The 22,170-nt window shown below is 45.9% G+C and overlaps 1 protein-coding gene across 1 annotated transcript in view; it reads left to right on the top strand.

Annotated features, from left to right (window-relative positions):
- Nucleotides 1-22,170, top strand: part of LOC147667214 (5'-3' DNA helicase ZGRF1-like) — a gene marked incomplete at its 3' end in the record, with an annotated part of 340,063 nt that overhangs the window by 71,284 nt on the left and 246,609 nt on the right. The window contains exon 6 of the mRNA XM_086948844.1: nt 12,839-15,152. Coding sequence (XP_086804970.1) covers nt 12,839-15,152 — 2,314 coding nt within the window. The remainder of the gene's footprint in view (nt 1-12,838; nt 15,153-22,170) is intronic.

The following is a 22,170-nucleotide window of genomic DNA, read 5'->3' as shown; positions in this document are numbered from 1 at the left end:
CAGGCGCAATAACGTCCGCATCGTGGGGGTTCCGGAGAACTCTGCGGACGTATCCACGGACCTTCTGGTGGAGAATCTGGTCCTGAAACATCTAATGCCTAAGGGCCTCAGCAACTTTTTTACCGTGGAGCGAGCTCATAGAGTCCCTGGTGGGAAGCCCAAGCTGGGGGCCGCACCAAGGCCTATCATCGCCAGAATCTTTAATTTTCGTGACCGGGACGCTATCCTGCAAGCCTCACTTACTACAGGTCCCACTAAGTTTGACAATGCCTCGATTAGTTTCTATCCAGACTTCACCCAGGCGGTGCAGAAGCAACGCATGGGTTTCACCGGGGTGAAGAGACGGCTCAGAGATATGGGACTGAAGTATGCCATGCTTTTTCCGGCCCGCCTGAGGATCGAGTATGAAGAACGGGCGTTTTTCATCGATCGCCCTGAAGTGGTCAGTGACTGGCTGGACACATTGCCATCAAACCGCGCCAGCAGCGAGAGTTCGAGAGGTGCCGAGGGTGGCTTGGCTGAACAGGAGTAGTGAGTCTGCATCGGCGAGCCGATTTCCTTGGACTTACAGCAGTGGCTTTGTGATCGATTTGCTTTATAATGTGGATACCCGGGGGTGGGGGGAATTGGGCCTCTTCTTCCTCCCCTGCGGACTTTCTCTCTCTTCTTGTAGGTTAGTTTAATGGGGCGACAGGCACACTGCAAGTTGGGGTGGCTTTTTGGTCTAACGCAGGGGTGCAGGGTGGGGGGGTGTGTTTCTCGGGGTTCTTTGAGGGTGGTGGGGGGTCTTTTCTTTTTTGTTTCGCTTGAGGCTGCGCTATGTTCTGGCTTTTATCCTGTGTGCTTGTTCCGGGGCGAGGGGGGCGGAGTGCCCAATGCGGGGATGGGGGGTGGGGGGCTTAGGGTGCTGAGTTGGAACGTTAACGGTCTTGGTGATAGGATAAAGCGGGGGATCGTTTTGCAATACTTGAAACGATGTGCCCCAGATGTGATTTTACTCCAGGAGACGCATTTGGTTGGAAATACATGCCACGCGCTGAACAGACGGGGCTACCGCTTGGTGGCTCACTCAGGATTTACCTCTGGGTCGAGAGGGGTGGGGGTCCTGGTAAGAACTTCCCTCCCCCTGGAGATAGATGACGTAGTGTTGGACGACAGGGGCCGTTATGCGGCTATCACGGGTCGGTGGGAAGGAAAAACGATCTCCATTTTGTCTGTGTATGTTCCCCCTGGCCTGCAAACCACCACATTTGCTGATTTGGGTAATGTGATCCTGGGGTTTCCTGACAGCATATTGGTAGTGGGTGGCGACTTTAATTCTGTAGTTAGCGGGAATGAAGACCGTAGCCCCCCAAGAGCCCTGCCTGCGGCACAGCTGTGGCTTAGGAATCTCCTGGACACGTTTGGTCTAGTTGATTGTTGGAGGCAACTGCACCCTGGACAGCTCCAGTATACTTTTTATTCGGGAGCCCACGGGAGTCTCTCGAGATTGGATTATATTCTCGTACCAGTGGCGTAGATGGTCTCTGTACGGGAAATCAGGCATTTGGCCAGGGGGATCTCTGACCACTCTCCGCTTTGGCTTACAGTTGACATACAGTTGGGTGCCGAGGGCCGGATCGCTCCGATCAACCCCTGGCACCTTCGCAATCCCAGGATTAGGTCGGAGGTGGTGAGGTGTATGGACTACTATTTCGCTGAGAATGAGGGATCGGTATCCTCCCCTGTTACATTGTGGGAGGCATATAAACCAGTGATTCGTGGTCAAACCCTGTCCCTCATTGCCAGCGAGAGGAAGCGTAAGAATGCTGCGGTGGTGGACCTGGAAAATGAAATCACTGACTTAGAAAGGCAGATGGAATCCGGGGTCACCCCTGAGGTGTTGCGGGAAAGTTGATTGCCTGGTTGGACAAAAGGGATAGATTGAATCGGGTGGTGCCTGTTGTTGAAAGGTTGGATGGTACACGTGTCGTGGACCCGATTGATATAGCCCAAGTCTTTGCCCAGCACTTTCAGGCGGTTTATGCGCCGGTCTCTGATAGACCGGAAGAGGACTCACATTTATTACTTCGGGATATCGCCTTGCCTAGCTTGTCGGATTCGGACAAGGAGCTTATAGAGGTGGATATTTCCACCGATGAAGTAGCGCTCGCTATCCGTTCACTTCGCTCCGGGAAGGCCTCGGGCCCGAATGGCATACCAGTGGAATTGTACAAACTATGCCCCGACAAAATGGCGCCGTATCTTCGTCGGATGTTCCTGTCATCGCGAGATCTCGGATCTCTTCCCCGAGATCAGAGATTGGCATCTATTGTGGTCATTCATAAAGATGGCAAGCCCCGTGATCATTGCTCATCGTATCGGCCTATTTCGCTCTTGAATGTTGAGCCCGAAATTCTCGCAAAACTTTTGGCAAATCGGCTGATTACGGTGATTGCTGACTTGATCCATCCGGACCAGTCTGGATTTATACCCCATCGTAATACCGCGCTCAATCTTCGTCGCCTTCATGGCGTCTTGGCAAGGGCGGGGTCTCTTGGGGAGCCGGCCATCTTGGTTTCACTTGATGCCTCGATGGCCTTCGACACGGTGGAGTGGCCATATTTGTGGGCTGCCCTTGCTAAGTTTGGTTTCGGCCCTAAATTCATTGGGTGGATTAAGCTTTTGTATGAGCAGCCACTGGCACAGCTGGTGGTTAATGGCAGGGCTTCGGAACCCTTCACCCTCGGACGCGGTACGAGACAGGGATGCCCCTTGTCGCCGCTCCTCTTTGCGCTTGCCCTTGAGCCCCTGGCCGCGTGGCTCCGTTGGGAACCTTCGCTTAAGGGCATCCGATGGTCGCCCGACTTCGAGGACCGGATATCGCTCTATGCCGATTGTTGGACAGGCCACGTGAGGGGCTTGCCTCCTCCCCACATGACAGGACCCGGGCCCCGGTCCTCCAGATGTTACCCACAAAGGCAACCCGCGCCCCGTCCCATGCGGGACTCCTGCCGCGGACATCTCTGTATCATGGGGCCGAATTCCTTCCCGCTCCCTCGGCCGGCCCGGCCGCCATCTTGGACACTGCACCACGAGGCCGCGTGGCCTCAGATCAACCCTAACCCTGGGCCTGGCCAGGCCCCGACATCCCGGCACCACCATCCACCCAGGAGGTGAACGGCCCACTTGGCAGGTTGATGGGAGAAAGAAGTATCGATGGCTCTCCCCCGCCAGGTGCCGATCGCACCCAGCTCCCCCGGGCGCTGGCTCCACCCCCCTGCTGGGTGTCTGGACTCCCTCATCCCGGACTTCCCGACCTCCAAGTGCGAGGGTCCGGACATCAAAGGGCACCAGACCTATAACTGGGGCAGCTCCAGAGCAGGAAGGCAGTTGTATCCTGGAGTCGAGAGACGCAGTGAAGAACTCATCCTTGACGGACTACTGGCGCTGCCGTAGTCCTACCTTGCGAACTATTGTCCTACCTGCTGGCGTTGCCGCAACCTTCTGAAACCTTCATCGTCGTCGGGACCTGCTGGCGTGGCCGCAGACCGTTTGTAACTACCACCTTCATCGGGACCTGCTGGCTCCGCCGCGGACCGTCGCTACCTTCAACCATCCCGGGACCTGCTGGCTCCGCCGCGGCCCGATCGTCTAGAACGCCGAGCTCGAGGATTGTGAGCTATTTCATCTACCAGATTGGTAACAAGACTGTCCCGCTACCCTTTTCCCAATCGAGAGACTAGAACCGAGGGGACCCCGGAGTCCAGACCTCCTTGTACCATTTCACCGTACTTAAAGAATTGCTTATAAAGAACGTTAAACCTTATCCTTGTGTGGTGTACATCTGTGGGGGGGAAGTTACTCGTCTGTACGATCGCTGGAGACGGCTCTCCCCGGAGACCTCTCCCCTTATTCTCGGCCGACCCTCCCGGTCCGTCTAACACCGATGATATATTGCTGTATCTTACCTCTCCCCGTAAGTCATTGGGTGTCCTGTTTGATGTGTTACGTTCCTTTGGGAGGAACTCCGGTTTGGTCATTAACTGGGCCAAGTCCTGTATTTATCCACTCACGGACGATGTGCCCCTTCTTCCCCGCATTTGCCCGATACCGGTTTCTAGAGTCGGCTTTAAATACTTGGAGATCTACATTTCACTGGATTCCAAAGCCCGCTATGAGCGGAATTTGCTGCCTCCGCTCTCCCGGCTTCGGTCGGATGTCGCGGCGTGGTGTGGTGTGGCTTGCCACTCTCCCCTTCGGGAAGGGCGGCCCTGTTCAAAATGATGTCTCTCCCCCGCTTCCTGTATGCCATTCAGAATACACTTGATTTGGTACCTGCTAGCTATTTTCGTGAGATCGAGGGCTTGCAGAGGAAGTTGATGTGCGGCGGGCGACCGCGTATCGCATTGGCAAAATTGACGACGGAGGTATAGCGTTACCTGACATCAAGCGCCTCCCAGTTGAGTGCTGTGAACCACGCTATGTACGGCCCAGTCCCAAACCCCGCGTTTGAGATGGACAGATGGCAACTGCCCGGGGGCGACTACAATCGAGCGCTCTATTCTAGAGCTGGCCGGAAGCACCTAACAGGCCCTACTGCAGTTGCGTTGCGAGTCTGGGGAAGTGCGACCGCCGCCACGGGATGGACAGATAAACTGACTAAATCGACCCCTTTGTACACCGCGGAAGCTCTGGGTGGCCTGTGGATGTCGAAGGGTTTCGACAAATGGGATCTCATTGGCATCAGCAAAGTGTGCGACCTCTGGGCTAGGGGCAGAGTCAAGACCTTCGAGGAACTCCAGTGGGAGCACAAACTGAGTGACAGGGAACATTACCGGTACCTTCAAATCAGTCATGCGCTTAACTCGGTTTTCCCGGCTGGTACTATGATCCCAGAGTCCTCTCCTCTTGAGGATAGAGTGCTTGACGGGTACGTCCCCGACAGCACCATATCTCTTATTTATAAGAAACTGATCAACGATAGCTCGGACCTCCTTTTACAATTGCAGAATGCTTGGACCAGTGACGGGCTAGAATTGGACGATGAAGACTGGCAGGCGGCGATATCTTCCCCCAAAGAGGTCGCGATTCCGGCACGTCTCAGGCTGGTGCAACTTAAGATATTACATCGGGTATATGTCACGGGCCCACGATTGGTTCATATGGGTTTCTCTGTGGATGGGTTGTGCAGGCGTGAATGTGGTATGCTGGCTACATTTTTACATATCCTCTGGGAATGTCCGGAAGTGGCGGTGTTCTGGCACCGAGTGCATGCGGTTATGGGTGAGGTGACGGGTGTGGTGTTATTGCCTGAGGCCAGACGCTGCCTATTGAATGTTTGGGAGCCGAATGACTGTAATGTTGCTCAAACTCAATGGGTTACATTGGGTAATATGGTTGCTAAGCGAGATATAGCCCAACTGTGGGGCTCTCAGAGGCCGCCATCACTCCTAGCATGGAAAGAAAACCTGGACTGGTCCATGTTTAGGGAAAAAACTGTATATGTCTCCCGTGGCAGACCTAAGAAATGGGGTAGGGTCTGGGGTCAATGGAATGCGTACCGTGGAGAGATTTGCACCCCCCCATTCACCGACATCCCAGATCCGCTTCTCCTCCCTTGACTGCGCGTTCCTGATGCTTAGCTTTTGTTGACTGCATTGTATTGTTTTGCCCCTGGGCCCCCCCTTCCCCTCTCCAGTATTTCTCCTCCTTCATATTGTTGCATATCTTCCACCCGTCTCCCACTGCCATAAGGGACTGCCAATCTACTGCACAGTAATGCCTCGACCTTCTTTGTGTTTTGTTTGTTGGTTTTTATTTATAACATATAAAACGTGAAACCTTTCACTAATCCTATTTATACCACATGCTTTTACAGGATCATGAGATATCCCTGCCGGACCCCCGGGTTGCCGGCTGAAGAGCTGTGTACTCTGGTGTTGCTATTGATGTGTGTAACTGACCAGCCTCCGTGGTTGTAGGTCTGTAACTGTATCTTCCTTTACAAAATAAAGGTTTTAAAATAAATGAATAAATAAATAAAAACTCCGATCTCTCCCCAGCAGGAACAAAAATCTCCAAAATTAACTTTACATTGTTATTGCTACCCGAATACCTCCGAACACACAAGGGCATGTTCTTTGCAGAAGGTATCTTAATCTTGTGCGGAACTTTAGCATGAGTGGAAATAGCCCCTAGATAAAACTCCTATCTCTCTCTCTAGCAGGAGTATTAATCACCAAAGTTACCTTTACATTTTCACTGTTGTCTGAAAACCTCTGAACACACAAGGACATGTTCTTTGCAGCAGGTATCCTAATCCTCTGCACTACTTTTGCATCATTGGAAACATTCACTAGAAAAAACTCCCATCTCTCTCCAGCAGGAGCATTAATCGCCAAAGTTACCTTTACATTGTTATTGTTGCCTGAAACTTCTGAACACCCAAGGATAGATTCTTTGCAGCAAGCATCTTAATGCTCCGCTCTACTTTAACATGAGTGGAAACGGGCAGTAGATAAAACTCCCATCTCTCTCCAACAGGAGCATTAATTGCCAAAGTTACCTTTACATTTTTCTTGTTGCCTGAAAAACCTCTGAACACACAAGGACATGTTCTTTGAAGCTGGCCTCTTAATCATCTGCTGTTGTACATAATGTCTTCTTGGTTATATATAAGTTAAGAAAAATGGTTAGAAATATATTTTATTGTAACTTTTCAACATATTACACAGCACAAACACTGCTCTACAACATAGCTTAAAAACATTAGCAAAATCAATAGCTCTGGCTAAATACTTATAGGGTTACAACGGCGAGACCTAATGGCTATGCCAATGCTTGTTTGATATCCACTCCCCCAGCAGTACTCCGGCAAATAGAAAGCATTCTCAAAGGTGTCTCCATTCACAACCTACAATTTCAGATAAGTCTTCCTCTCCTTCTCAACCACAGAAATTGACTTTCCATCACCTGCTGAGTGACAGATTGGTCCTTTCGAGAGGAAAAGAGGCAGAGCAAAGTATAAAAGTGAGAAAAAAATATTAAGTGCATTATAAAAACAGTAAAAGAATTAACAACTACAACAAACTTAAAAGATATTGAGCAATGCCAGCAATTGCTGAAATCGTAAAGTGCCTGTAGGAAAGTAGGTTCTGCTTTTATGGTTACCCCCACATTTTGCCTGGTGCTATGGTGTTTTTGACTAGTCTGACTGGGATCCTGCTAACCCGGACCCCAGTCTCTGTGCTTTCTCCCTTAAATTGACTATGGTGGGTACTCGTCTGCTGCAAAGTCTGTGCCTGTGCTCCATACAGGAACCTTCCAAAGACCTGTGTGCATTCAAGACTCCTGAAAGAATCTCCCTTGAATTGAAGGAGTCACTTCCCTGCATCTGCAGGCACTGCAACAAAGCTGACCGGTTTGCTGATCCTGGGCTCCCACGGACTCTGAAAGGCTCAGCAACTCAGGTGGTGGTTCTTCGCATCCCTCGAGGCATGCCCTGTCCTCTCACCGAGTTTGAGGCCAGTATCCTTTGTCATGGCCCTAGGAAACAAACCCCTGTGCACCACGTCGACATGCCGTTTAAAAGGCTTGTTGGCTCTCTTCCTCAGGCTCCAAGTAGCCTCCACCTCAAGCATCTCCTGTGACCAAGATCTTCGTCCTTATCGCATCCCTTGCACCATGGGCCTGCATCTTTGGTGAGCTGCTGGAGGTCCTCTCGCATCTCCAGTGCCTCCTGCCTGTTGGTCCATTTGATGGTCTTCGTTGATTTCAGTGGGCTTCCCTGATTGTTTGGGGCCTGCTCTGACTCCCCTGATTGTGGCGAGTCACCTAGACCTTGCTGGTCCCGACACAGCACCTTTTTCGCCTTCCACGTTGGCTGCTGTTGCCAAGGCTAGTTGGTGCTCCCAACGGACACCGACCCCTCAACTCTCGACATCCGACATGGGGCAGTTCGTGAACGGCTCCTGGTCTTCCAGAGCGTTACATGGTCTGCACAGCTGCAGCTCCAAGGTCACTGTCAACTTTCCTCCAACATCAGACATCGGTGGGCATTCAACTTCTGTGCCCCCTAGTCACTCCCGAGTGGCATAGACTCTGTCCCCTCTGCTTGCAAGTACTTCTCAACTTGAATCCCCTTTCGGATTCCACCAGCCACTTGCCACTTCTTCGCCATCTGCTTTTATGGTTATCCCCACTTTTTGCCTGGTGCTATGCTGTTTCTGACTAGTCTGACTGGGAGACTGCTAACCAGGACCCCCGTCTCTGTGCTTTCTCCCTTAAATTGACTGTGGTGAGTACTTGGGTACATCCCAGATTGGCTACTGGTGTACCATTATAAGCCCCTAGTATATGGCATTGAGGTACACAGGGCATAGGTACACCAGTGGTCTCCCATGGGCTGCAGCATGTATTATGCCACCCATGAGAGACCACTTGAATTGTGACTACTGGCCTGCCATTGCGGCCTGTGTAAGCTGGTGCTAGCACCACCTATGATAGATATAAACTTCCCTATATCTGAGGTCACTGCACTTAAAACCTATAAGTCATCCCAAAGGCAGGCCCTTCAATCCTGAAGGCAGGGTGCTCAGTTCTAAGTGTGAGGGTGCCCTGCATGAGCAGAACACCCCTACAAACTTCGGAGTCAATTCTCCCGGGTTGGTAGTACATCAGCCATTAATATACATAGTGTCCATGCATCAATCATTACGCGGTGACCATCTCTGAACTGGCTGTAACAAACCCTGTCATGTTTGGTATCAAACATGTTGTAATCAATGATTTCATGCACTGTAAAGCTCCTCCGGGAGGTCCTCGGTGCTCCCGGTACCAGTCTTCTAGACCCGGACAGCACAACATGGGTGCTGCTTACCAGAGAAACGATTCTGCCCTCCTGCTTCTGAGCTAAGCTCGAGCAGGGGAAGGCAGAACAATAAGTATCCTGTCACAGGGAGGTATGACCACCTCCCAGACAGGGTTTAGTGTATTGGGGCCGGGTGGGAGCGCTTTCCAGCACCACTCAGTCTGCTTGAGAGGGCACATTTGGTGCCCTTCTTGCACAGTCCAGTTCAAACCAGCTCAGGGAGCCTCGGCTCCCGCTCTGGTACGAAACTGGACAAAGGACATTGGAGTATCCTCCCCACTCTCCAAACCCCTCCCCTGGGAGGAACCCTGAATCATCCCAACACTTTCCTTAGGGTACTTAAAGGCTTACCTGTAGGTGGGTCCCTAGATATGTTGTGGGACAAGATTCACATCAAGACACCGCTTCTTCGACCGTCTGGGCACTCTGGAGTTCGCTCTGGTTATTGAAACTGCATCTGGTAAGACTCCTGTTTGTCTGCTGCAATGTCTGCACCTGTGCTCCATACAGGAACCTTCCAAAGGCCTGTGGACATTCAAGACACCTGTAGTAATCTCCCTTGACGTGAAGGAGTCACTTCCCTGCATCTGCAGGCACTGCAACAAAGCTGGCCGGTTTGCTGATCCTGGGCTCCCACGAACTCCGAAAGGCTCAGCAACAGAGGTGGTGGTTCTTCACATCCCTCGAAGCCTGCCCTGTCCTCTCACAGAGTTTGAGGCCAGTATCCCTTGTCATGGCCCCGGGAACCAAACCCCTGTGCACCCTGTCAACTTGCTGTTAAAAAGGCTTGTTGGCATTTTTCCTCATCTTCCTCAGAGATCTTCAGGCTCCAAGTAGCCTCCACCACAAGCATTTCCTGTGATCAAGATTTTCGTCCTCATCGCATCCCTTGCACTGTTTATTTATTTATAATGTTTTATATAGCGGCATCTTTGGTGAGCTACTCGAGATCCTCTCGCGACTCCAGTGCCTCCTGCCTGTTGGACCATTTGATGGTCTTCATTGATTTCAGTGGGCTCCACTGATTGCTCAGGGCCGGCTCTGACTCCCCTGATGGTGCCGAGTCGCCTGGACCTTGCTGGTCCCGACACAGCACCTTTTTCCCCTTCCAAGTTGGCTGCGGTTGCCAAGGCTTGTTGGTGTGCCCGACGGACACCGACCCCTCAGCTCTCGACATCCGACATAGGGCAGTTCGTGAACGGCTTCTGGTCTTCCACAACATTGCCTGGTCCGCACTGTTGCAGCTCAAAGGTCACTGTCAACCTTCCTCCAAACCCGACATCGGTGGGTACTCAACTTCTGTGCCCCCTAGTCACTCCTGAGTGGCATAGACTCTGTCCCCTCTGCTTGCAGGTACTTCTCACTTGAACCCCCCTTCGGATTCCGCCGGCCACTTTTCACTTCTTCGCCAGCGGCATCTTCTTGAAGTCCTCCATTGAATTTGATAGCGGTTTCCGATGCCACTTCGCACCTATGCATCCAGTTTCCCTGGTGTAAGTACCTTGGTTCCTAGGGTATCCACGGGTGGGATGGCTCTCCAGCCTTGTTTCTTTCACGGAGTTTCTTCACAGTCCACTGGGAATGGTCCTTCTTCTTTAAAATTGCACTTGGGACTTACCCATTGACTTGAATTGAGCACACAGTCGTGTTTCCACTCTGCACCATGCCTCCGTGGGGTTGCTGGTTACTTACCTCGGGTGGTTCCTTGGATCTGGTTTGTGGTTTGCATCCCACTATTTTGGTATATGGTTTGATCCCCTCCGGTTACCACTGTGCAATATGTGTTTCTTACCTTTTTTTCTTTACAATTTAATGTGTGGATTTCAGATATCTCTTGGTAGGAGATATTTGTATGTGTTAGTGAGTGTCCTATAATAAATACTTATTTTTATAAATGCCCTGTGTGGTTCATTTTTCACTTAATCTATACCAATAAGATTATGCTCTAGTAAAACAAGCTGCTTTACACTGCTTCTGGACTAAGCCTGAAGGCTGCTCTCCACAGCTACCACTTAGAGGGCTTTCTAAGGTTTTCTAAGACCACTAAAATCACCATAAGGTTCTTCTGGATTAGTGCAGGGTGCTACACTTCTATATAAGCGAGAACCATATACTAAGCCAGCTTCTCACAGTGTCACTAAAGAAAATATAATTGCATGTATGAGAAGAGGACAGTGTGCAGAGCATGGTTGATGGTGTGCCAAGCGTAGCTGTGGATGTGCCAAGAGGGGCTGTGGGCGTGTGGAGCATAGCGGACAGTATGGTAGCAGAGTGTGTGCATGTAGATCGCTGAAGGTGTGCAAGAAGGGGCCGGGGATGCGCAGTAATTGATTCAGGGAGAGTGGAGCACGGCAGAGGCTGTGACGAGTGTGACTGAGTCCGTTTGCAGGGTTGTTAAAGCTGGGAGGCCTGTGGATGAAGTTACGCCTCATAGAACTAAGAAATTGCAGATGCTGATTCAGGGTGTGTTGCATGTAGCTGAGTGTGCAAAGTGACTGTCTCAGGATGCAAAGCACAAATCGGAAAACAGTAGAGCTTTGGCTCGTTTCCTAATATGCTTCTCCATCCCTTCAGCGTTGTGAGTCTGATCAACGAATGTTGTGTGTATGTATACTGATAGTTGGCGAGATGGTTTTTATGTTTGAGAAAAAACTTTGAGCACTTTCCTTGAACTGTATTGATTTGCCCTAGTGGTTATTAAGTCTAAATTATGAGTGCAAGCGCCACAAGTGCCACATTGTTCTTAATTATCAACAATAGAAAAACGCCAATGCTGCCATTAGTTGTTCATCATAGTATCATCATCTCACAATTGATTGAAACATAAAGTGAGGGGATCGAGAAATTATCTAGAAAAAATCATTAAAAAAATTCAAATGAAGTAAAAAGTTAATAAAATTGAAGATTCATTCAAGAGACGTAGATTGTTGATATATAAGGCTGTGGCTTGGCCTTGCTGCTTGGGAGCCCATACCCAGTGGTGTTTATTCACATTGTTCTTAATGTCTGTTTGATGTCTTTAAATTTGTTATTTTTTTTAGGCTAATGTTCAAGGAATATAGTATTATTCATATGGCGTAGTCACCAATTTCCAAAGATGTACATAAATCCGGAAATCGCTGGGTTATCGCATTAAGGATTATTTCTGTAGGCATGGTGGGCTGCAAGATGTTAATAAGAAGGAGAGGTGTGTTACTCAAAGCATGACAGGAAAAAGCCTATTTTTAGTGCAGACATTCACGATGATTTGTATATTGCTGCAAATAACACAACAAATAAGTGTTGTTGCCCAAAACAGTAGCATACATTTTGTTAGCGAGGAAAGTGTGGCAGGCAAAGTGAAATCGACCGGATAAACATTTTTTAGCATGGAGTCCTCTACCTATACTTGAAGGCTGATGTAATTTGTTCAGTAAATACTCATATGCTGACACTTTATGGTCATCAGCCCCTTTACTACAGCGAAGCAAATCAACACAATAATATTCAAAGCCTGTAATCCAATTCCACATGTATGCCAATCATAACATCCATCCATTTTAGAGTATCAGTGATAGCTTGCATCAATATTTTTGAGATACTAGGATTGTTTGTGGCATATTTGTAAAACAATCAGCCGGAATCCTTCCATTGAGTAGCCTAATTCTTATTAGATGTACTCAACTTCTCAAACATAACATTTTCCGCAATGACAGACCATGTGTAATATTCCTGTTAGCATTCATGGAACTATCTTTCCTAGCAACCGAGTGCACACAACAATAGTTGATCTATTTTCTGTTATTACTGAGGGAATAACATCTATCAGAACTTTTGGTTTACATTTTTCATGCTTCAGTTTCTGAACTGCCAAAAGTAAGATTGACTTTGAAACTGTGCATAAAGATAGGTATGCAATTTCTTCTGTTCCCTTACCTTTTGCTCTCCTGAAGCTAACGATGGGCCTGAACAAATTATTCACAAGAATTTCTCTTTTTTCTCCTGTAGGGTTTTCTTGGACCGCGCCCTCTTCCATGTAAAGATGTGGATCATAGTGATGTATCAAGCAGTTCTTCTGCAAAACGGCCTTGCACTGCCTTGCCGTCACAGCTCTACCATACGTCTCCTTTATTTGCTGCTCCGTATGGCAAAACCATGCAATCAAATTTTCATGAAGAAGTTGGTGCATTTGTTAAGTTGCCTCTTCTGCCGGATGATGGGCAGGCCACGTCTCTGTCTGCACTGTTCTCTCCTAGCCATGTTGACCCCGTAGAACAAATGGCGCTGAATGATGAGCACTGCAATTCTGATGCTATTGTTGGGACTACTAGGCAGGAACGATCTGAAGCAACTACCTTGCACTCAACAGAGTTCTCTAGACCCACCGGGGGAATGGGCATCTCGCATCATATACGGAGCAAAGCACAGATTTTAGCACTTTTAAACTCCAAACCAAGTATGTTGAGTACAGAAGTGAGAACTTCAGAGTTTAGAAACAGCTTTTCCAAACACCAGGACACAACTGCAGCTGACCGTTTAAGCCCTGTTGAAAGGAAGACCAAAGAAAACATGCAACGAGAATGCCAAACAGGCGATTTAATGATTAAGTCGATTTCCCCAAAAAGCAAGTGGGATGTGTATTTGCCTAAACACTCTAAGGATGCACCCAGCAATAATAACAATAAATGTACTCTCGTAGACGAAACCAAGCATGACCACTTTGACCTTGTGAGTGGTCATTTCTCCGGATCTAATGCAGGAGAAGAGTTCTTGAAGGGCACTAGTGAAAAATTATTAGCTAACAACCACAGGCAGATATACAACGATTCCAATATAGGCAATGAGATATCCTCTTCTCCCATGAGCAGTATGACTGCTAGAAATCCTTTTAACTACAAACATTACGCTGATAACCTCCAAAGGAAAACAGAAACAGCAATTGAATCAAATATAAACATGCAACGTGAAACATCTACATGCTCCTCATCACTAGGTATCAATCTTGAAGGAATGTATACCAAAGAATCTCTCACCGATATGAGCATGAATGAAGATGTTAGTAGCTCTGGAAAATTCAATGACCGGATAGATCAAAAGGCAGATACCTGCTATAGAAAGTATGATAATGAGTCACTGTGTGAAAACAACCAAATGCACAGGTCACATTCAGAAAATGTAAGTTGTGGCAGCCAAAAGCCACCAAACAAATCTGCAGGTGAAATGATGAAGGAGCAATGTATTATATCTGATGGCTTCAATGATACAGATGATGAATTTTCAGAGATCACTTTTAATCTGATGGATAGCTTTGATTTTGATAACACAGAAGAGGAAGACTCACAGGTTACCAGCATGCCTACGCACAGTTCAGAAGGCACTTCAAGAGAAGAAATGGGCAAACATGAGGACCTAACTTGTAAAAGAGATCCTGTTGAAAATGAAGGCAGTCAGGGAGAACAGTGTCTTATTAAAAGCCTTCCTCTTGCAGAAAACCTGGCTGGGGATAGTATCTCAGTATCCCCAGTGATTGGGGACATATTACATTCCCCAGATAGTTCAAAAGCTCTTCCAGAATCGCGAAAAAGTGGAAAAGACCCTCCTGCATCTATTTCATTGGTTGACTATTCACATTCAGGAACTGAACATTTTTCAGAGAACACAAATGTGATCAAAACAATTAGCCCAGGTGACAAGAATGATGCTGATGACCACTCTATGAGTGTTGACAGCCCGTTGTTAGTGGATGATGATTGCGACAGAGCTTCTGTGTGCTCAGGACTTTGTGAATCTAAATTTGAGGAGTTGGCTGAAGCTGAACCCATATCTATTTCTTCTACTTCAGAAACCACATCAGTCATGAGCCAAGGGCCTGAGGAAGTGGATGTATTTGCCAAAAGTAATGATCACGTAGATGGTTCTTTATGGAATTCTTGGGAAAATAATAACCTTGCTTCAGACAATTTGGTTGTAGAACTACCATTGGAAGCTAAAGATTCGTCTGAGTTGCACCAGTATGTTAATGTCGAGCCCAATGTAGCATGTACTTGGTTAGATAAAATGAAAGACATGCCTGCTTTTTCCACAACATCCCAACCGGCTGTGGAGAGAGGACATGATTTGCTACGTGCCCAAGAAGACATGGCAAGTACTGTTGAATCAGCCAGACTTTCTGATCTTGGAAATGGCATTGGCCTTTTGAGGTCTCTTGGTGCACATAGCACAGCCTTAGAAAGCTTGAAGCACTTGGAAGAAGAAACCATGGGCGTGGCGACTGGCAGTAGCAGTGTTGAATCGAGCTCTGATTATGCTAGAGGCATGGAAGGTTTGTGATAGATACTTGTTTATAATTGTTCTCGAGCACACTGTATGGTGATTTGTGCAGCAGTTTCCACCCCAAGAAATCCCTAATTCTCTCATTTCTGCTTTGTATACTACCTAATTTCCACTGCCCCCTTTTTTAGATATGAGTGTTAACCACTCCTTTCCCCAGTATACATTTAATTCGATGGGCACAACCAATGTATTATGAAAGAGTTTCAAGTCACAATTTTGTTCACTTTTTTCTTCACTATCCTCTGATCATTCTTTCATGTTCATCCTTTTCTTTGTTACTTTCCTATATACCCTTTTTCTCAGTTTGCTTATTCCCCTTCTTCTCTTTCCCACTAACTATACTTTATTTCATTTCTTTTTAGTTTTGCCTTTGTTTCCATTACTTTTTCGCTGTATTCCTTTGTATCTCTGGTTTTTCTCTCGTCTTCTTTAACCTGTAATGAAAGCCTAAACAGTATTACATTGAATTTCCTTCATTGCTATATGCAGGCATTGCTATTGCTATATGCAGGCATAACATTTAATCTCCCTTCAGTGTCTGGACTGTGATTTCAAAATAAACGGTGAGAGGTAAAACAAAAGTGGTGAAGATTTGGATGCTTGATAGGGTATGATCTGTTTACACATACTCGCTATGGTATAATATGTACATGCCAAAACATCAACTACGGGAAACATTGTGAAGTTAGATATAGACATACTATGCTTAGCTCCACATTTACCTGCTTTATAGATACATGTGTGTATATATATATATATATATATATAAGTGCAAGTCCTGTCCGCCAATTCCAGGGCGGAACAAAGCAGGCGCGGACCTCTCTCCTCAAAATCACTTGTTCAATGACGGGCCACCACACATGAAGTTACGTGAGCAGTATCAAAGATTTATTTTTGCATTTTCTTCTAGACAAATGTCCCCCATGACGCGTTTCACTCTCTAAGAGGAGCTTGATCACATGACGAGCCCCAACAGGCATTGCAAATTTAAAGTGTCAATAAAAGCTCTAACAGCCGTAAAAAATAGGCTGAAGGGCGAAAGTGTACACAAACATTATCACATAACAACACTAAATGGCATTAAATCAATATGCAACAGGCTCATCAAATTAAATGACCAAATAATGCAAAGATAATTCAAGTTACACAACCTAAATGATGACAATCATGGCAAGTGCCCTAGAGATCACTATAAAAAAAATTAATAAATAGACATGACTATACAGTATAGCATCAAAATTCATTTTTGGAACGTCAAGGTCTAAAGTGCAAGTGCAAATATTTCGAAACCTCCATAATGGAGTATTGTCGTGTAGCAATAATTATCTTAAATAAAGTGCAAGGGCACAAAGGCTAGGTTAGAGGCGGCAGACCCGAGAGCAGAGGACGGCCCGGGACCAGGGTTCGATTCCCAGCGCGGCAGGTTTCTGGACCAGGGTCAGCGGACTCGATAATTCTCTTGCCTCGGTGCCCACTCAGATCAGCGTTCGCACTCGGCAACTCTGGGCATTAGCTTGCCTCATCTTCACTAACGGCCCCACCAGACCGCCGGGGATGCCTGGTCTCACCCTGGAGATACCCATTAAGGGACCATCTCTCAGGGAAGCCAAGAAGGGTTTCGCAGCGGTCGAAGCGCCTTGGGACCCTCCGGGTAAGTAGTGCGCTATATAAATGCCTATACATTACATTACATACATTACACGGATTGAGCCTGTAAAAATAATGGTAAACATTAAGCATTTTGATATAAACTCTTGTCATATGTGTCGTTAAAGTGCAAAAAATTGATGTGCAAGTTCAGCATGTTAAATTTTTTCTAAAAAAACACTAACAGCAAATAAGAGGCTCTATGTTAGGGACCTGAACATGAATATTGATTTGAATTTACAACACAGCGATTCAAATGTTAATGCTAATGGACATCTTAATGAACTATCGCAATGAATACAGACCAAAAACTGGTATGACAAAATATCTTTCCAAAAAACCTTAAAGGATTACAAAAAGTTATGCAGATCTTCATTAATGTTTAACCTATTTGGAACCCTAGTATCAAGCAACAGAATGAAATGGGTTTCCCTTTGTCTTAGTAGTTTGTCACGATTCCCCCACCCGGCCGGGGTTAGGGACTGAGCCTAAAATAGTATACTCTAAATCCTTTAACTTATTGTCATGAACGGACTTAAAGTGTCTGGCCACAGGATAGTTACTATCAAAATTAATAATGGCTCTTATGTGTTGCAGGATTCGTTTGTTAACTGGAAGTTTCGTGCTTCCTATGTACTCTAAATTCCAGGTACATTTGAGTTTATATATTACATACTCTGACCGGCAGGTCAGGTATTCCTGAATAACAATCTGTTTCTCACTGAAAGCAGATTGATAGTATGTGCCATTTTTAGCAAACGTGCAAGCACGACAAGAAGTGCATTTGAAAAAACCCATTTTAGATAACCAGGTTCGTTTGGGAGTACATTCTGGCATAGCTCTGTCAAGGGTATCCCTCATAGAGGGTGCCCTTCTGAATGTAAAGGCAGGGTGGTTGGGCATAATGGCACCTAGAATATTATCAGTCATCACTATCGGCCATTCTGAATATATAATACGCCGTATGGCTTTGTGTTGGGTACAAAAGGTGGTGATTAGGCGAACCGAGTCCCCCGTTTTAGAATCAATAGGTTCAACATCCTTAGGTTTAAGCAACTCTTCCCTAGATTTTGTTTTAGCTTTGAAGAGTGCCTGATCAAGTAATTTACTTCCATAGCCCCGTTGAAGGAACCTGTGGACCGAATCTGCTAGGCATAGATCAGATACCTTAGTGTCACTGCATATCCGCCGGATACGTATAAATTCACCATATGGTATACTATTAATGGTGTGTATCGGGCATGCGCTATGGGCATGAAGGATCGAATTGCCCGCTGTAGACTTTCTATGGAGTGTAGTGTGAAGTCTACCCTCTTCGATATATAAGTGAACATCTAAAAACTCTGCAGAATCAATAGTGACAGAAGCCGTAAACTTTAAATTACGATCATTGATGTTGATTTCATTGACAAAGGCATCAGCTTGCTCCTTAGTACCCCTCCAAATGATACAAATGTCATCAATAAAACGCCAGTAGTGAACAATTTAAGTTCCCCACTGGGTTTTGCCCAGCACGTGCTCCTCCCACCAGCCAACATGCAAGCATGAATAGCTGGGGGAGAAGCACGAACCCATGGCTACCCCTCGTTGCTGGTGAAAAATGCCATTTTGGAATTGGAAAAAAATATTATATAGACAAATTCCCATCATTTCCGAGAAGCATAGAATTGTGTTCTCTCAAAACAACCTCACGGCTCTCTAGAAAATATTTTGTTGCCTCAATACCCTGCAAGTGATGTATACTGGTATAAAGTGATTCTATGTCTAGGATCACAAAGAAATAATCAGAACACCATTCTACATCTTTTACTTTAACAAGAAAATCTGCAGTGTCTTTAAGGTATGATGGTAAATTGGTCATGTGGGGTTGAAGGAAAAAATCAACATATTTCTACAGATTTTCATTACTGCTGCCTTGCGCTGAAATAATAGGGCAGCCTGGGGCAGGAGTAATCAGTTTATGTATTTTGGGCAGGAGATATATATATTCACAAAATAGCTGAAGCACCGGTAGGATGAAAGGCGGCCATTTATTATGCATTTGGGCGGCAACATTGTATCATGGATCTTCATTGGTCTGACGCGTTTCAGCTATGTAGCCTTAATCATAGACCCTCCTTCCGTAGTTAGCGAAATACTCAGAGTCCCACAATGCATTCTTGTGGTAAGTACCACTCCTAGCAAAATGCTTGCTTTGACAGATTCAATTGCTGCATTGTTCATGCTGCCACAATACCTTTCCAACAGTCGTTTTTCATCATTGCAGGAGGTGATCAAATATCCCTCTTGCATCCCTTGATCTGCTCCATTCAAATCATGTGACGATTTCGGAAATCCAGGATTTCGGAGCGGGTCAGTCTCCCGTCAAATTTATCACCAGTTTATTTGTATTTGGGAGCCCATGACCCAAGAGGGAGGGTCTATGATTAAGGCTACATAGCTGAAACGCGTCAGACCAATGAAGATCCATGATACAATATTGCCGCCCAAATGCATAATAAATGGCCACCTTTCATCCTACCGGTGCTTTGGCTATTTTGTGAATAGTACTGGTTGTAATGTAGCGGGATACTTCGTTCCTGTGTCTGCCGAGGCTGCCCTGTTGGGTCTTGGGCCGGTATGTTATCTATGGTGTGTTTCCCACAATTGGACCAATGGTGGCACCCATTTTCACTTATAAGTGCATCCACGGCAAGAAGATTTGAACGAATAGGATATTCAAAAAGTCACATAAATAAAGGATGGGAAAGAGCGAATCAAATAAACAGGGACACCCTGTTACAATCAAGAAAAGAGGTAGCCAATATTGAAGAATGTGACAAGGATGTAATAAGATTCATAACAACATTTTCTAATAAATCGAAACAAATCAGAAATATCCTAAAGAAAAACTGGATTATCTTGAAAATGGATGCCACCATTGGTCCAATTGTGGGAAACACACCACAGATAACATACCGGCGAGCACCTAATCTAAAAGATCGACTAACTCAGAGTCACTTCCATAAAGAGGAAAAGAAGCCATGGCTGAAAGGAAAAGGCTTTAAAAAGTGTTATAATTGTAAAGTGTGTCAGATCGCCAAGCCTGTTCAAAATGTAATGTTGTCGAATGGAAAAATCTGGAACATTCAAGAACTTATCACTTGCAAAAAGCAGTATGTAATTTATGTAATTGAATGCCCGTGCCAACTAAAATACGTGGGTAGCACAAAATGCGAACTAAAAAAGAGGATTTAGAACACGTAAGGGCAACCATACACCAGGACAGAAGCAATGCAGTTGCCAAACATATGGAGTCTCACCATGATAGCAACTGGAAAAGTTTGTTTCTATGGAATAGACACTGTAAAGAAACCATTGAGAGGCGGAGATAGGGAAACACTTTTAAGAAGAAAAGAATCTAGATATATTCTCAGTCTACGATCTATGACTCCGCATGGACTGAATCAGAGCGAGGAAATCTATATTTAACAAAACAATGGAGGAGTACCCCCTGAAGGCGTACCAGAGGGAGTCTCTGTGCCTAAAGCTTAAGGCTTAATCAAGCACTTGTGCCCAACCTTTACGCAGGACAAAGCGTGTCCTTTTAGAAGACCCCTCACTCACCAACCTAGTTGGTGACATGCTTCATCATCGGGGTCCCACGCCGAAGGCCGAGTGCCAACAGGGTGTGCTTCGACACCAGAGTACAGTGGAGCGGGTATTTTTTCTTTTTATATGTGCAGTGATATTAAAAGTGATACGTGGTTTAAAAAGGGGCCAATTCTACTCACTACAAGACTTTATTCCTGAGTGACTGGACACCTTAATAAAAGAACTGTGACACCTATGTCTAATTAGGTAGACTCCGGTGTTCAAGACGTGTAGTGTTATAAAATAGTGACGTGTGCTATGTGATTTTAAATACAGGTCTACATGTTTCAACCATCTTGCGATTGTGGGTTTTCGTCAGGACCAATGAAAAATTACCTGGGTGGTACGCACACGCTAAGGCGCGCCCTGCCCTAGATCAATGAAAGAATGGAAACACAAACTTGTGTTCCCTTGCAAAATGTTGTCTTCTCCCCAGTCTGGAAGAAAAACTGATAGAGCGGTATAAATCCGCTTCATGGGCGTCTGGGTTCCAAGGGCGATGCTCGCGTTACTTGCGGCTTCTGCTCCTCAAACTGGTAACCTACTTGGTTCCATAGACGCCCCGTGGGAATCCCTGGAGCCCCTTTGTATATACATTTGTAAATAGCAACATGAAAAAGCAAAATCAGTAACATTGTGTAAATATGAATGAGCTTGTATATAAGAGTAGTTTAGTCCTTTTCCATCATGATATTTGAACAATCTAAAAAAGTTTTTGTAACCAACTGCACATTATTCACGTAACAATTAGTGACCTGATGATAATCTATTATGAATGAACAGTTTTATCAATGGGGACGATGGAGGATGAATGGAGAATAGGCCACTAGAGGCACTATGACAAGGAATTGAATTGGAGAGGGTGTTACCGTAATCTGTTTATAAAAGCCACTGGAGGCTTCTAATTATTTCTAAGAACAACAATGCGGCTAGCGATGAGAAATGGGAAAATATAGTTGTCCCTGAATTGATATAATGGTATCAAAAAGCCCCAAAGCCCCATAAAACAATGAGAGTTCTGGTATTGAAATTAATTCATATTGAGAAAAAGTATGAAATCTTGAGACTAGAATCAGGCCTTCTACATGTCTTTTCACATGTTTTTGTTGTATAATCACTTTATTGTTTTTGCACGATTATTTCGTTTGATTATAAGTATGGTTTTTAGCATTGTAAATATGAGCACTACATTGACCATCATGCCCCACTTGACTGTGTCAGTTGCTGACGTAATGAAAACATGGTAACTTTAAATGTGGCTAGAAACATGAGGACGTGACCGTGAGCAAGATCTCCGAGGGAGATCGAAACGCGTAGGTGTTTTTGACATTTGGAAACCTTTGCGAATAAAACATTTGTGATCCTTTAAACGTTTGCTGGACTGCGACCCACATTCTTTCTGCTGCAGAAAGGGAGTGTATAATTTACGGCGATCTGCTCGACCCCGGGGTGACGCACAGCTGAAAAGCAGCGCCTGGACCGCGCCACGAGCACAAAGTGATTATATATATATATATATATATATATATATTACCTACTGGCGTTCGCCAGTAGGTATATATAGTTAGGATTTTTTCCCTATGGGATTTTTGAAAATTCTATGTCTAATAACTTTGGCGTTTGTGGACGGAATCGGCTGAAATTTTCAGGAAAATGGCACATTTCGTTTCTGAGCAGCCCCTGAAAATTTGGTGGGGTTTCGTCAAGGGGGGGCCGAGAAAAAAGGG

This window comes from Lissotriton vulgaris, unplaced genomic scaffold (assembly GCF_964263255.1).
Source record: "Lissotriton vulgaris unplaced genomic scaffold, aLisVul1.2 SCAFFOLD_1138, whole genome shotgun sequence".
Taxonomy (NCBI): Eukaryota; Metazoa; Chordata; class Amphibia; order Caudata; family Salamandridae; genus Lissotriton; species Lissotriton vulgaris.
The sequence above is the reverse complement of the archived record's forward strand: the minus strand, read 5'-3'. Positions and strand labels throughout refer to the sequence as shown.